The sequence below is a fragment of the Suricata suricatta genome, chromosome 4, assembly GCF_006229205.1.
Source record: "Suricata suricatta isolate VVHF042 chromosome 4, meerkat_22Aug2017_6uvM2_HiC, whole genome shotgun sequence".
Taxonomy (NCBI): domain Eukaryota; kingdom Metazoa; phylum Chordata; class Mammalia; order Carnivora; family Herpestidae; genus Suricata; species Suricata suricatta.
In genome coordinates this window covers 57,252,085-57,264,765 of record NC_043703.1, presented here as the reverse complement: position 1 = coordinate 57,264,765, position 12,681 = coordinate 57,252,085, and the positions used below count along the sequence as shown (strand labels likewise).

General features: G+C 35.7%; 1 protein-coding gene across 7 annotated transcripts in view; it reads right to left on the bottom strand.

The window, feature by feature from the left end:
- The window catches only part of FNDC3A (fibronectin type III domain containing 3A), a 136,796-nt gene that overhangs the window by 32,009 nt on the left and 92,106 nt on the right, over nt 1–12,681 (bottom strand). For all 7 annotated transcript variants that reach the window (XM_029936773.1, XM_029936772.1, XM_029936777.1 and 4 more), the window contains 3 exons: nt 9,535–9,775; nt 5,010–5,279; nt 3,803–3,861 (listed from right to left, as the gene is read on the bottom strand). In XM_029936773.1, coding sequence (XP_029792633.1) covers nt 3,803–3,861; nt 5,010–5,279; nt 9,535–9,775 — 570 coding nt within the window. The remainder of the gene's footprint in view (nt 1–3,802; nt 3,862–5,009; nt 5,280–9,534; nt 9,776–12,681) is intronic.

Below are 12,681 nucleotides of genomic sequence, written 5' to 3'. Positions count from 1 at the left end.
AAAACATTCTACAGAGTTTTATGTTTTCAGGTCTCAAATTTAGATCTTTAATCCATTTTTAGTTTATTTTTATGTAACTGCATTCATAATTAAATAAGTGTAAATTAAGACAAGGTACCAATTTTCATCCAATACACAGGGAAGATTAAAAAGCTAGTAATAACCACTGTGTTAAGGGTTTGGAGAAACGCACACTCTCTTAAATGTAGAAAAGACTATATATTAGAATATGTATTGGTACAATCTCTGTAGAGCTACTTGGGAACTATTATAAAAATTTACTTTAAAATTCAAGAATTCCATTCTCAGTAGCTTTTTTTTTCCCCAGGAAAATATCCTATGAATTTACATAAATACATAAATATATGGAAATCATCTGAAATGAATCTTCTATATGTATGCTACTTTAGAAGTATAATTGGCTTTTCTTTTATTTTTATATGATTCTCATTTCTTACAATTACCCTCTGAGACAAAAAAAGATACATTTTACAGAAGAAACATACTCAGAAAGATTAGATGACTTCTTTGAAGTCACTCAACTAGTAGTGACTACTAGGACCTGATTAAATCAGTTCTTTTCTCATTATACAATGCCTCCATGCCAAATTCACTTCTAGCAGTAGCTGAAAACAGACACAACCAAGTAAAAATGTCTGAGTACTGATAAAGACTAAACAGTAGTAAGCAAAAATGAAAAGAGAAGTGGCTGGATTATATTATACATATGTATGAAACATAGTGTATTTTAATTTTTGTGGCAGACTGATCTTCTTGGGTAGTGATCAAAACCACTCTTGAAGTAAAGTTGTCAGGTTAAATAAAGTCTAGCTAGGAAGCTATTAAAATGACAATCCCCTTGTATGGATACTGGGATCAGGAAGTGAGAGAATTACTCTGAAGATAACTCAAAGGCTGAATCGAAGGAAACCTGGAGTCAGATGTTCTAGTGATCATTAAAAGGAAAAGGAAAGGGCTAAAAATTCTGAAAGTAAAATGGTACTGAATAAAAGGCAATCCATGTCTAACTTTAAGCATTACTAAAGATACCAGTAGATTTGAAAGAATGAGACTTAAAACCATTTCAAAGCAGCCCAATAATAAAGACAAATACTTTCACCTAATAGCATTAATTATTTCTAGCATATGAGGAAATACAAGATCACTATCCTCTATTTTATGGAAGAAGCAGTTTCAGAAGTCACTCAACCTACGTCACTCAACCTCTGACTTTGCAGCTGAAGCTGAGAATGGTAGCATGTTCTCTCCTACACACTACACCAGAGTCATACTGAGTGAGCTATTTTTTTTTTTTGTTGTTCATCAAATGTGCCATATTCAGTACTTTTCAAATGATGGTCACTTTGCACTCCTCTCCCCACACTAACTCCCACCCCAACCCACAGTCCACAGTGTCCAACTACTATTTCTTTAAATTTCAGTTCAATTATCTTTCCTTAGGGAAATTTATTTTGACACCCTGTCAAGGCCTAGCCTCCTTATTACTGTATTTTCTTATAGCACTGTGTCTCTTTGTTCAGGCACTCCAGAAAGAGAATTTTATATTTACTACACAATTTATTCTACTGACTTAAGCTCTGAGCGGAGGGGCCATGCCTGTCCTTTGCTTTTCATTCTATTTCCCTGGCTTTTAGCACAGCATGTGGGATTTTATTACTGGTCAAATATTTATGGAATGAGTTAAGTGAATACTCATTTAGTTTGATGCTCTAAATGAACCAGAGCATACAAAAACAACCACACACACACACACACCCCGACCTACATCTCACCTCACAAGTAATTTAGGAAAGGAGTTACAGCTACCCAAATTGTAAAGACAAACATATAAAACAAAGCAAAACAAAACAATCAGCATTACTTTGTTTTAGGACATAGGACTTATTTTACAAAATTATATCTTCCTCATAATACTGGGCAAGAAATTCTTTAAAAGAATTATTCCCCAATTTATGCCTGACAAATTATACTTTTAATATTATATACTATAACAAGTAAATATTACTGTTATTAGCTATTATGCCATTTAAATATGGATTCTATTAAGGCTTCCAAATTTCTTTTTTTAGTAAATCTAGTGATATACATTTAGATATACATAGATCTTGGAAGGATACTGATTGAATTTTAATACTACTTGTTAAACCTGCTCTTGCTTCAGTTTCTTCTGTAAAATAGGGAAAATAGTACATAGAAGGTTGTTCTAGGAATTAAAGAAAATAATGCATAGATTTTCAAAGTACTTTGAACAGAGTCTGACACTAGTAAACTTGCATTAGCTATCACTATGAAATAATTCTGTATATGTTTATATAATTTACATGTATAAATCTTGTCTTGAGAAAGACAAGAGAGAGCAAGCAGGGAAGGGGCAGAGACAAATACACAGTAGACTTTGTTTGTCATCATGGAGCCCAAACCCACACACTGTGAGATCTTGATCTAAGATGAAATATGATGCTTAATTGACTAAGTATGATGCTTAACTAAGCCATCCAGGTGCCTCAACTTTTGTTTTATTTTTAAGATTAATGCTGCAAAAACTTTCTCTTTGTGTAGCTTTTTACTGAGAAATGGGTCCTCATGGTTTCAGAGAAGTTTGATTTATATGTTTTTTGGTTCCTAGTAAAACACTTTGGGGTCTTAATGGGCTTAAAACATTCAATTTGTATGAGCACTTAAAATTAATCTTTTGTCAAATCTGATGTAAATATTTTTCTTACTAGGAATGACAGCCTTTACTTATTTAAAAAACCAGCAGAAAATTTTATGTAGCCAGTTTTACTGCCATACCTTTGGCTGATTTTCTGATTTCTTCTGTTACACCTATATTTATAAAGGGTTGGGGAATATTAACTTTCTTCCAAAGTTTAATTCTTTTTACATCTAGAGTTAACTGAATATATTTTATATGGAAATTATACAAATGGATTTTTAATAAATTGATGATAATCAGTCGTACCCACATTATTTATTACATCTTTGTCTCTTCCAATGATTTTCAATATCATTAAGCATATATTAAATCCTAGTTTAAAAAATGAATTCTTCAGGGTACCTGGGTGGCTTAGTCAGTTGAGGGTCTGACTTCGGATCAGGTCATGATATCTCAGTTCTCATGAGTTTGAGCCCTGCACTGGGCTTGGTGGTGTCAGCCTGTCAGCAAGGAGCCTGCTTCAGATCCTCTGTCCTCCTCTTTCTCTGACCCTCCCCTGCTCATGCTCTCTCAAAAAATAAATGAAACATTAAAAAAAAAAAAAGAATTCTTGACTGAATGTTCTGCTTCACCAATTAACATCTCTCTCCTTGTATCAGATTTACATTGATCCATTATTGATATTATATTACTTATAATACAGCTTTAAAAAATGTATTAATTTTATTTATTTTTGAGAGAGAGAGAGAAAGAGAGAGAGAGTGAGCACAAGCAGAGGAGGGGCAGAAAGACAGGGAGAAAGAATCCCATGCAGGACAGAGAATCCCAAAGCAGGCTCTGCACTGTCTGTGTGTAGCTGGATATGGGGCTCAAACTCATTAACTATAAGATCATAACCTGAGTCAAAACCAAGAGTGAGATACTAAAGCAACTCAGCCATGCAGGCACCCCAAGTTTTTATTTAAGTAATTTCTACACCCAACATGGGGCTTGAACTCATGACCCCATGACCAAGAGTCATGTGCACCTCTCATATGGTTTTAAAAAGGACTTAATTAAAATATACCAAAATCCTATGTGAATAATACTAAATATAAATGTCAAGAAAATATATGTAATACTTACCACTGGTTTGACAATGTTGGAAAGAAGGGCTTCAAAAGCCTTAGTTTCTTCATCTTTTTCTTAAAAAAAAAAATTAAAAAATGAACTTAAATGCAACCATCCCTCTCCCTCCACAATGTATCTTCTGAAACTATGTTTGTAATTAGAAATTTTCAATTTGAGGTTTTTACTTTAGTTCATATTCAGCAATGAATATTAGTGGCTCTTCAGGATTCTTCTGCTTCAGTTTCTATTTCCACTTTCATTGTGATCACTAATTATAACACCACTGTACATATCTGAACCAGTCACAAAGTTTTTCCTAATGTAAAGTACATTGTTATTCATAGTTATAAAAAAATAACCTCTGGAATTCTCATTTCCCAGTCTCCTACCTGTTAACTCTTACGAGTTAACTGAGTATTTGTTTCTTGACAGGCCTTAACTATGGTTCCCAAAATAAATGACTTTACCAGAAATTCTAGCCATAACTGATATATCTGAAACTTTAGCTTAACTCTTCTGACGTATCATTCATTCTAATTTCAGAATGATTTTAACTTATTCTGAAAAATGATCAGGTCTCAAAAATAAGGGGAAATATTTTTGTTAATATAACAGCCACAGGGTTTTAAAGCATTAAAATGTGTTGGTGGGGAATGAGAATAATAAAGAAAAGGAAGTAGTGCTCAGAGTTCATATAGTGGAATTTACTCACAAGTTCCTAGGGAACTTGTTCCTAGGGAAATATGGGGATTTTAAGAGAAAAGAACTTCTGAAGAAAGTAATAGAGAATACTCTATGCTAACTACAGAGTATATAGATAGACTGGTAAATGATACAATGAGTTGCATTCACGGACTTACATATATAAAGTCGGGAGAAATAAAAAACTAAAATTTATAAAAACCAGCACAGCCTTGTCAAAGGCACAGAAAGAGAGGAAAATAAACATCAATGAACTTTATTAGGGTTTCCTTTCAGACAGAAACTTCTCTTGGCTAGTAAAATTTACAATGTAGGTGAAATTACTAATTGAGCTTTCCCAAATTGTAAAGAGAAGTACCCTAGCAACAATTTGGGTTCTAAAACTTTTTCTCACATTTAGAAGGGTTATTAATCTATGGCTTATCAGGAGTATGATAAAATAACTAAAAGAATATACTTCTGTTGATTAAATAATGATGAAAAGTACCAACAGGAATAGTTGAATGTTTTAAATAGTTACCTTCTATTTCTGTATCCATTTGTGCACCACTTTTCCCTTTCCCAGACTTGTTCTTTGCTGATCCTACGTTTACACCACTAGCATTTTGCCCTTTTATAAGCCCATTGTGCTCATTTATGGGAGAAGGGCATTTTTGGGGTGATGATGGTGGACTGCTCATTTTATCTTTCTGTGTTCCTTGGCGATCCTTTAGTTTTTTCTGTAAACGTTCATATGTTTTACTAGATCTTTCATCTCTAAAGTTGGATCTTCCATGAGTAGAGTGAGTATCTAGGAAGAAATAAAAATAAAAACAATTTAAAAGGTCATTTATTGTAAATACAGTTATGACATAAAAAACAAATAGGAAATAAAAATTATTATAAAACTTTCAAAGATTAATTTTGCAAAACAAAGCTATTTCTGTTTCTCCATCAACTGACAGAATGAAGCTTTTTGGTTATAATTATGTATATCAAATAAACTTAGAGATGTTTCTTTTCTTCATCTTTTCCCAATTAACTATTAATCTCCACAGAAGCAGCTTGGTGGTATGTTATGATAATCATAGGTGGGGAATAAGACCTGAATTGAAATGTGTACAGTTCTTTCTTTTGTTCTTTTGTAGCCATCACTGTTAGCATCTCTTTCCATTTCAATCATATAAAATAGATAAACAGAAAACCACCACATGCCTAAATTCCCTGATGACTAAAACAAAACAAAACACAAAAGACCACAAACCAAATCACTAAAAAATAAAAAATAAAGTTTTAGGAGTTAACAAAAAGAAGTGGGATTGTTTACTAAGAACACAATCTAGGTACAAAATACTACATCTCTGGATATTATAAACTCAAGGCGGTGATTCAGAAGAACATATTTATTCTACTAAAAGTCACATAGTATTATAATAAAATCAGTAAGTTCCAAAAATAGTTATAATGTCTTCAGAGCTTATTTTTATTTTAAATTTAAAATCTGTAATGAGAAAAATATTTTTTTATAAAGGCTAAAAAATCTCAGTAAAGTTTTAATTTATCAGTGTTTTTAAAAAATTAGTATTGGGGCACCTGGGTGGCTCAGCCGGTTAAGCGTCTGACTTCGGCTCAGGTCATGATCTCGCGGTTCATGGGTTCAAGCCCCATGTCAGGCTCTGTGCTGACAGCTAGCTTAGATGGAGCCTGTCTTTGGATTCTGTATCTCTCTCCCTCTCTGACCCTCCCCTGCTCACACTATCTCTCTCTCTCAAAAATAACTGAAACATTAAAAAAAATAAAAAAATTAGTATTACAAGGATATGTACATAAAACATTAGAATAAAAAAACAGGAATTTGGTTATCTACATGTAAAAGAATGAGTTTGGACACCTACCTCATACCATATACAAAAACTAAAATGAGTCAAAGACCTAAATGTAAGAAGTAAAACTATTAAACTCAAAGAAGGAAACAGCTGTAAATCTCTATGATTTTGGGTTAGGTAATTGTTTGATATGACACCAAAAGCACAAGCAATCAAAGGAAAAAAAAATTAGAGTTCACCAAAATTTTTCTTTTCTGCATTAAAGGATACCATCGAGAAAGTGAAAAGCCATTGTGAGAGAAAATATCTGCAAATCATAAATCTGATAAGGGACTTGTATCTAGAATGCACCAAAACTATCACAACTCAATAATAACAAGATAAATAACCCAACTAAAAGAAAATGAGTGCAGGATTTAAAGACATCTCTCCAAAGAAGATATACAAATGACCAGTAAAGCAAATGAAAAGATGTTCAACATCAGAGACAAGCAAATCAAAACCACAATGAGACAAAAGTTGATACTCACCAGAATGGCTAGAATCAAGTTTTAACAAGGGTATGAAGAAATTAGAACCCTCACACATTGGTGATAGGAATGTAAAATAGTACAATCACAGAGGAAAACAATTTTGCAGTTTCTCAAGAAGTTAAACATCAAATTACTATATAAGCAAGCAATTCCATTCTTAGATATATATACAGAAGTGAAAATTTGTCTACATAAAGACTTGCTTACAACTGGTCAAGGCATCATTATTCATTATGGACAAAAAGTGGAAACAACTTAAATGTCCATCATTTACTCATTAATCATTAATACATGAGTAAAGAATATTATATTCACATAATGTAATATTTTTCAGCCATAAGAAGGGAGTATCATCATGCTACACTCTTGAACTAAGCCTTAAATAAAACAGCCTAAACGAAAAAAAGCTAGACATAAAATACAACATATTGCATGAACATTTATATCAAATATACATATTGTGCATATATTTATATGAAAGAGCTAGAATTTCCTTTTCATGATGACAGCTACTGATTATAAAACTACTGTCAGTTATTTGGATACAGTGGTAGATGCTTTGGCTTATAACCTTAAATACAGTATGACCCTTGTCTTCCATCATCAGGTAACTAGTTTTTAAATTTATACTCTTTGTGGATTTGTATTTTTCACTTTGTTTCACATCACTATGAATCATAATCATGTATTCTAATATCCCCTCTGAACAATAATGGGTTCTAACAATGAGAAATACCAATAATTATAACTTCTAGTGTTTTATTATAATTTTCTCAAGCATCTTTTTAGAAATAATTCATAATAGAAGGATGAGACTGATTTGTAGTATAACCTCTTGCTATTCAAGTTTTCACTGGACCACTGCATGAACCTTACCTGGGAGTTTGTTAGAGATGCAGAAACCCAAACTCTACCCAGACCTACAAAATCAATATGCATTACTTGGGTAACAGAAGTAAGTTTGAAAAATATATATGACATATGACAGAACCTATAAGAAACTGCTTATAGACTATGCTGTATATTTAACATTCCATATTTAGAGTTATTTATTCTGTAAATTTACTAAACATTAATGATAGATACTACTAAGTGCAGGTGATAAATAAAAAAGATTTAGTTCTTGGGGTTTATTGTCAAATAAGGAAGAAAGACATACAAATTAAAACAAAACCAAATTGTGTTAAGTTCTGTGAAGTAAACAGGTTTCAGTGTGAGCAACTGATAAGGTAAGGTCACAGAGGGTCTCTCTGAAATTTGAAATCTATCGTGGATAGGGAGCAGGGGACAGCCTTCCACATAAAAGGGAAGAGAGCATTCCTGGCAGAGAGAATAACATGTGCAAGGCACTGAAGCAAGAGCTTGGAGGTTTTGAAAAAGTGAAGGGGGTGGATGGGGACAAGTGGAATAAAGCAGTCAGAGGCCACAGGGCAGGGCCTTATCCAGGCCAGTGGTTTGCAATCAGGGTCAATTTTGGCCCTAGGTTTCATTCAGCAATGTGTGGAGACAATTTTAGTTGTCACAACTGCGTGAGGATGAGGGAGGGTGGGTTGGTATGCTACTGTCATCTGTAGGTAGAAAACATAGCTTCTCCTGAATATTCTATAATGCACAGTTTTGTACTCCAAAGCAAATTCATCCGTTTCCAAATATCAAGAGTACAGAGGATGAGAAATCCTGGTCTAAGGGAAGGTTCAGGATTTTATACTAAATATAATGAGAAGTTACTGAAATCTTTTAAATACGAGAATGGTCTGGTTTATATTTTAAAATGATCACTCTGGCTGAGCCTGGATGGCTGGGGGCAGGAATGACAGCAGAGAACTAACTGGAAAGCTGCTGTTGCAGTTGTTCTGACAAGAGCTCAGAGTGGACTAGATTTGAGTAGCAGTGGAAAAAAAGTAGATAGAACTGGGAAACTTCTGAAAATAAAGCTGGTAACAATTGATGTAGGAGTTAAAGAAGTAACAGTCAAATCTGACCATGTGCTTTTCACTTGAGCAAATTGAGTGGACAGTGATACCATTTATCAAGACAAAGATGACAGAGAAAAGCAGGCTACGTAATTGAGATTTATGTTTAGAAACAGTAAAACTGAAATGCACGAGGCATTTAAGTGGATGTATCAAGAAGAAATTAAGCCTGAAGCTTAGAGGCCACGTTTTGGCTGGAGATACAAATCTGAGGGCTGTCAGTATATGCTATTTAAACCCATAGGAAAGAATAAGATTATTATCTTGTTTATGTGTGTGGTTGTCTATTCTTCCCAATAATTTGTTAATTTTCTGGGGGCTAAGGTGGTATCTTGTTTTGTTTTGTTTTTTTCAATCCTTTACATAACCTAGCAACTTTGGTAAGTGGCATCACAGCTTTAGGGATTTAACAAAAGTATGATTAGTCCTGGCTGAAAATCTTCCTCAGAGCCTAGTTGGTAAGATAGAGAAGAAAAGCTCTTGTTTGAACATGTCCCCACTAAATATTGTTGCATTATATAAGTTATTTTATCTTTTTCATTTTGTTTACTTTTTGCTTTGAAGGGTGATCATGAGGATGAAATACTTATAAACACAGTGCTTGGGTAAGAGAACATGATTATGACATTGCTAGGGTTTGGTCATTTCTTTTATAAAAAAAATAGACAGCATTTATTCTATCCAAGTAAAGAAGAACCAACTCCATAAAACAGGAATATTTTTAGGTATCTTACCTACATCTCCATATACCTGCGAAGATTGATACTGTGGCATATACTGTGTTGCCATGTCTCCAGCTCCAGTCACTGGGGAGTACATATGGCGTGGTGGAGGGGGCATCATGGTTGGGACAGGAATGAAACCAGGCAGAGGAGGAGGATGTGGAGAACGGTGTAAAACTGTGTGACCGCCAGGATGAAACTCTGGTGCCTGAGGAACCACAACAACTCTTCGAACACCATTGTCTTCAATAACCTACAAAATGAATATTAAACATTTATTCCATAAGATATAAGCAAAACTTCTGCAAAAGGTTAGAGTAAGAATTTTATACCATTAGAAGTTCATTAAGAAAATTTACAGAATCAGTATGAAAAAATTTATTAAATATACTAAGTACATACGAATCAGTATTGAACAATATAGTTTTTATTATACAACGCAATATAAATCTTAAAACACTGATGAAATTAGCTAAATAATACTATAAATAATGAGCTACAATATCAGGTATTTATTCCTGTGTGTATGTGCATTTAGTGATGCATTAAGATGTGTTAATAACTAAAGGAGACTCAAGGGAATTTTTGGTTTAAATACAATAGGATCTGTTGCTAGATGCAGGAAAAGCATTTGACAAAATATAAAATCCTTTCTTAATAAAAACCCTTAAGAAAGTCAGGATAGAAGGAACTTACTTAAACATCATAAAAGCCATTTATGAAAAGCCCACAGCTAATATCATCCTCAACAGGGGAAAACTGAGAGCTTTCCCCCTGAGATCAGAAACATGACAGGGATGTCCACTCTCACCACTGTTGTTTCACACAGTGTTGGAAGTCCTAGCATCAGCAATCAGACAACAAAAGGAAATAAAAGGCATCAGAATTGGCAAAGATGGAAGTCAAACTTTAATTTTTCACAGATGACATGATATTCTACATGGAAAACCCAACAGACACCACCAGAAGCCTACTGGAACTGATCCATGATTTCAGCAAAGCCAGAAGGTACAAAATCACTGTGCAGAAATCGGTTGCATTTTTATACACCAATAATGAAGCAACAAAAAGAGAATCAAGAAACTGATCCCAGGAGGAGCCAAGATGGTGGAGAGAAAGGGAGCTCTGTAAACTTCGTCTGCCCCATCAATCGAACTAAGAAGGACAATACTCTCATCTGCAAGAGCGGAAGGAGAAAATATGGACTCCAGAAGGAAGAGAACCTGAAGGATACCTGAGTGACTGAGTGCGAACCGGGGAAATTGGAAAACGGGCCAGCCCGAGATGGGCAGGGGAGGTGGGAGCCCCAGCCCAACGCGGGGCAATCGCGTGGAGCCCGAGAGACAAAGGGAAGAGACAAAGAGACTGAACACGCTCATAGTACTGTCTTTGGGGAAGAGGTAAAGGCTTAACCGACCTTGGAGAGAGAAGCTCACTCCATAGATAACTGCTGGGTAGCCTAAATCCCGAACCCAGGTGGCACAAGGGAAGGAACAGCTTCCAGCCCTGCGCCATCTTGGCAAGGAGTCAGCGGCTGTGGCAGTGGCGGTGTCAGGGGTGCTCACTTTGACCTCAGTTTTGGGAGTGGGAGCACGCACCTCATTTCCACGGCGCATCTCGCCCCAAGCATTGGCCGTGCGAAACCTGAATCCGGTGTGCCAACAAGGAAAAAACAGCCCCCACCTCTGCGCGATCCCAGCAGGGAGTTGGTGGCAGTGGAGACCTGGGCGCACGTGCAGGCTGCAGGAGCTCCCAGCTCATTTCCAGCAGCTCCCGGCACCTCCGGCAACAGCTGCACACTCATTCCTCCCCCAACACAAACGGGATCTCGGCTGGGCGTTGGGTCTGTAACGGTGCACAAGCACTTCACCTCCTGCTGTGCATCTCACCTCAGGCAGGGGCAGCCGAAATCCCTGCCTGAGCCAAGACAGACCTATTCCTCCCCCTAAGAAGCCAGCCACCAAAGGAAATACATCTCATTTATGGTAGCATAAAAGTGCTTGGACTGGAACTTTGAACCGAGGCGGGCCTGGAAAATACAACTCAGCTCAACCTCGTCCCAAGGAGATCTGACTCATTAGACTGGCCTACAGTTACTAGTTCAGCGGAGCTTGGTGTACCACCTATCTAACCTCTGCAAACACCAAGGCAGAGCCTCTGAGAGCAGCCTCAGAGACCTACCACATCAAACCATGCCTATCCACGAGGGGAAGCTGCTGGTTTTTTAATTTAATTTTATTTTTTTATAATTTTTTTCTTCATTTTTTTCTTTTCTCCTTTTTCTGTATGTATTTTTTTATTATTATTACTTTTTTTAACTTAAATTTTGAAAAAATTTTACTCCATATTTTTCTTTCTCCTTTTTTTTTTTTTTTTTTTTACCTTCTTGCAATCCAGATATATTCTCCTATATCTCATCCCTACCTCTCCCCTCAACTGGTCATACACTTTTAGACTGTCCACTGTCCTTTGTTGCCTCTGACCCCTTTTATTTACTTTTGTTCTTTTTCTTTCTCTTTTCTTCTTCTTCTCTTTTCGTCTCTTTTCTCTCCATTCTCTTTATTTTCTTTCCCCCTTTTAATGAGTTTGTTTGTTTGATTTGTCTGTGCGTTTGTGTGTTACTGTTCCCTCTGTGTTTGTCTGTTTTCCTTCTTAGGGCTACACCAAGAAACAAGCCACAGTGTGCATGACAGTGAGTCCCAAATATTGTTGAGTAGGGATATAACATATTCAAAGGCACAACAAGAGAAACTGAGAGACACCATTAAAAGACTATTTCCTGAAATGACAGGCCCGGGACAGTCAATAAGCCTCCTTTAACAGAGAAATATTAACAGGTGCACAGTGCACAACAAGCTTTCTAAAGGTGACAAGAGACAGAAAACTAGCAAAAATAACAAAACGAAGGAACTTTCCCCTGAAGAACCTCCAGGAGGAAGTCATAGCCACAGAACTGCTCAAGGCAGATCTAGACAACATACCAGATCAAGAATTTAAAAAACGTGTCATAAAATTAATCGCTGGGGTTGAGAAAAGCATCAAAGAATCAACTGAGACAATCACTAGGCACTATGATGAGTTAAAAAAGGCTATAAATGAGGAGAATAACAAACTGGAGGCAGCCACCTCAAGGATTGACGAGGCAGAGAGAAGAATAGG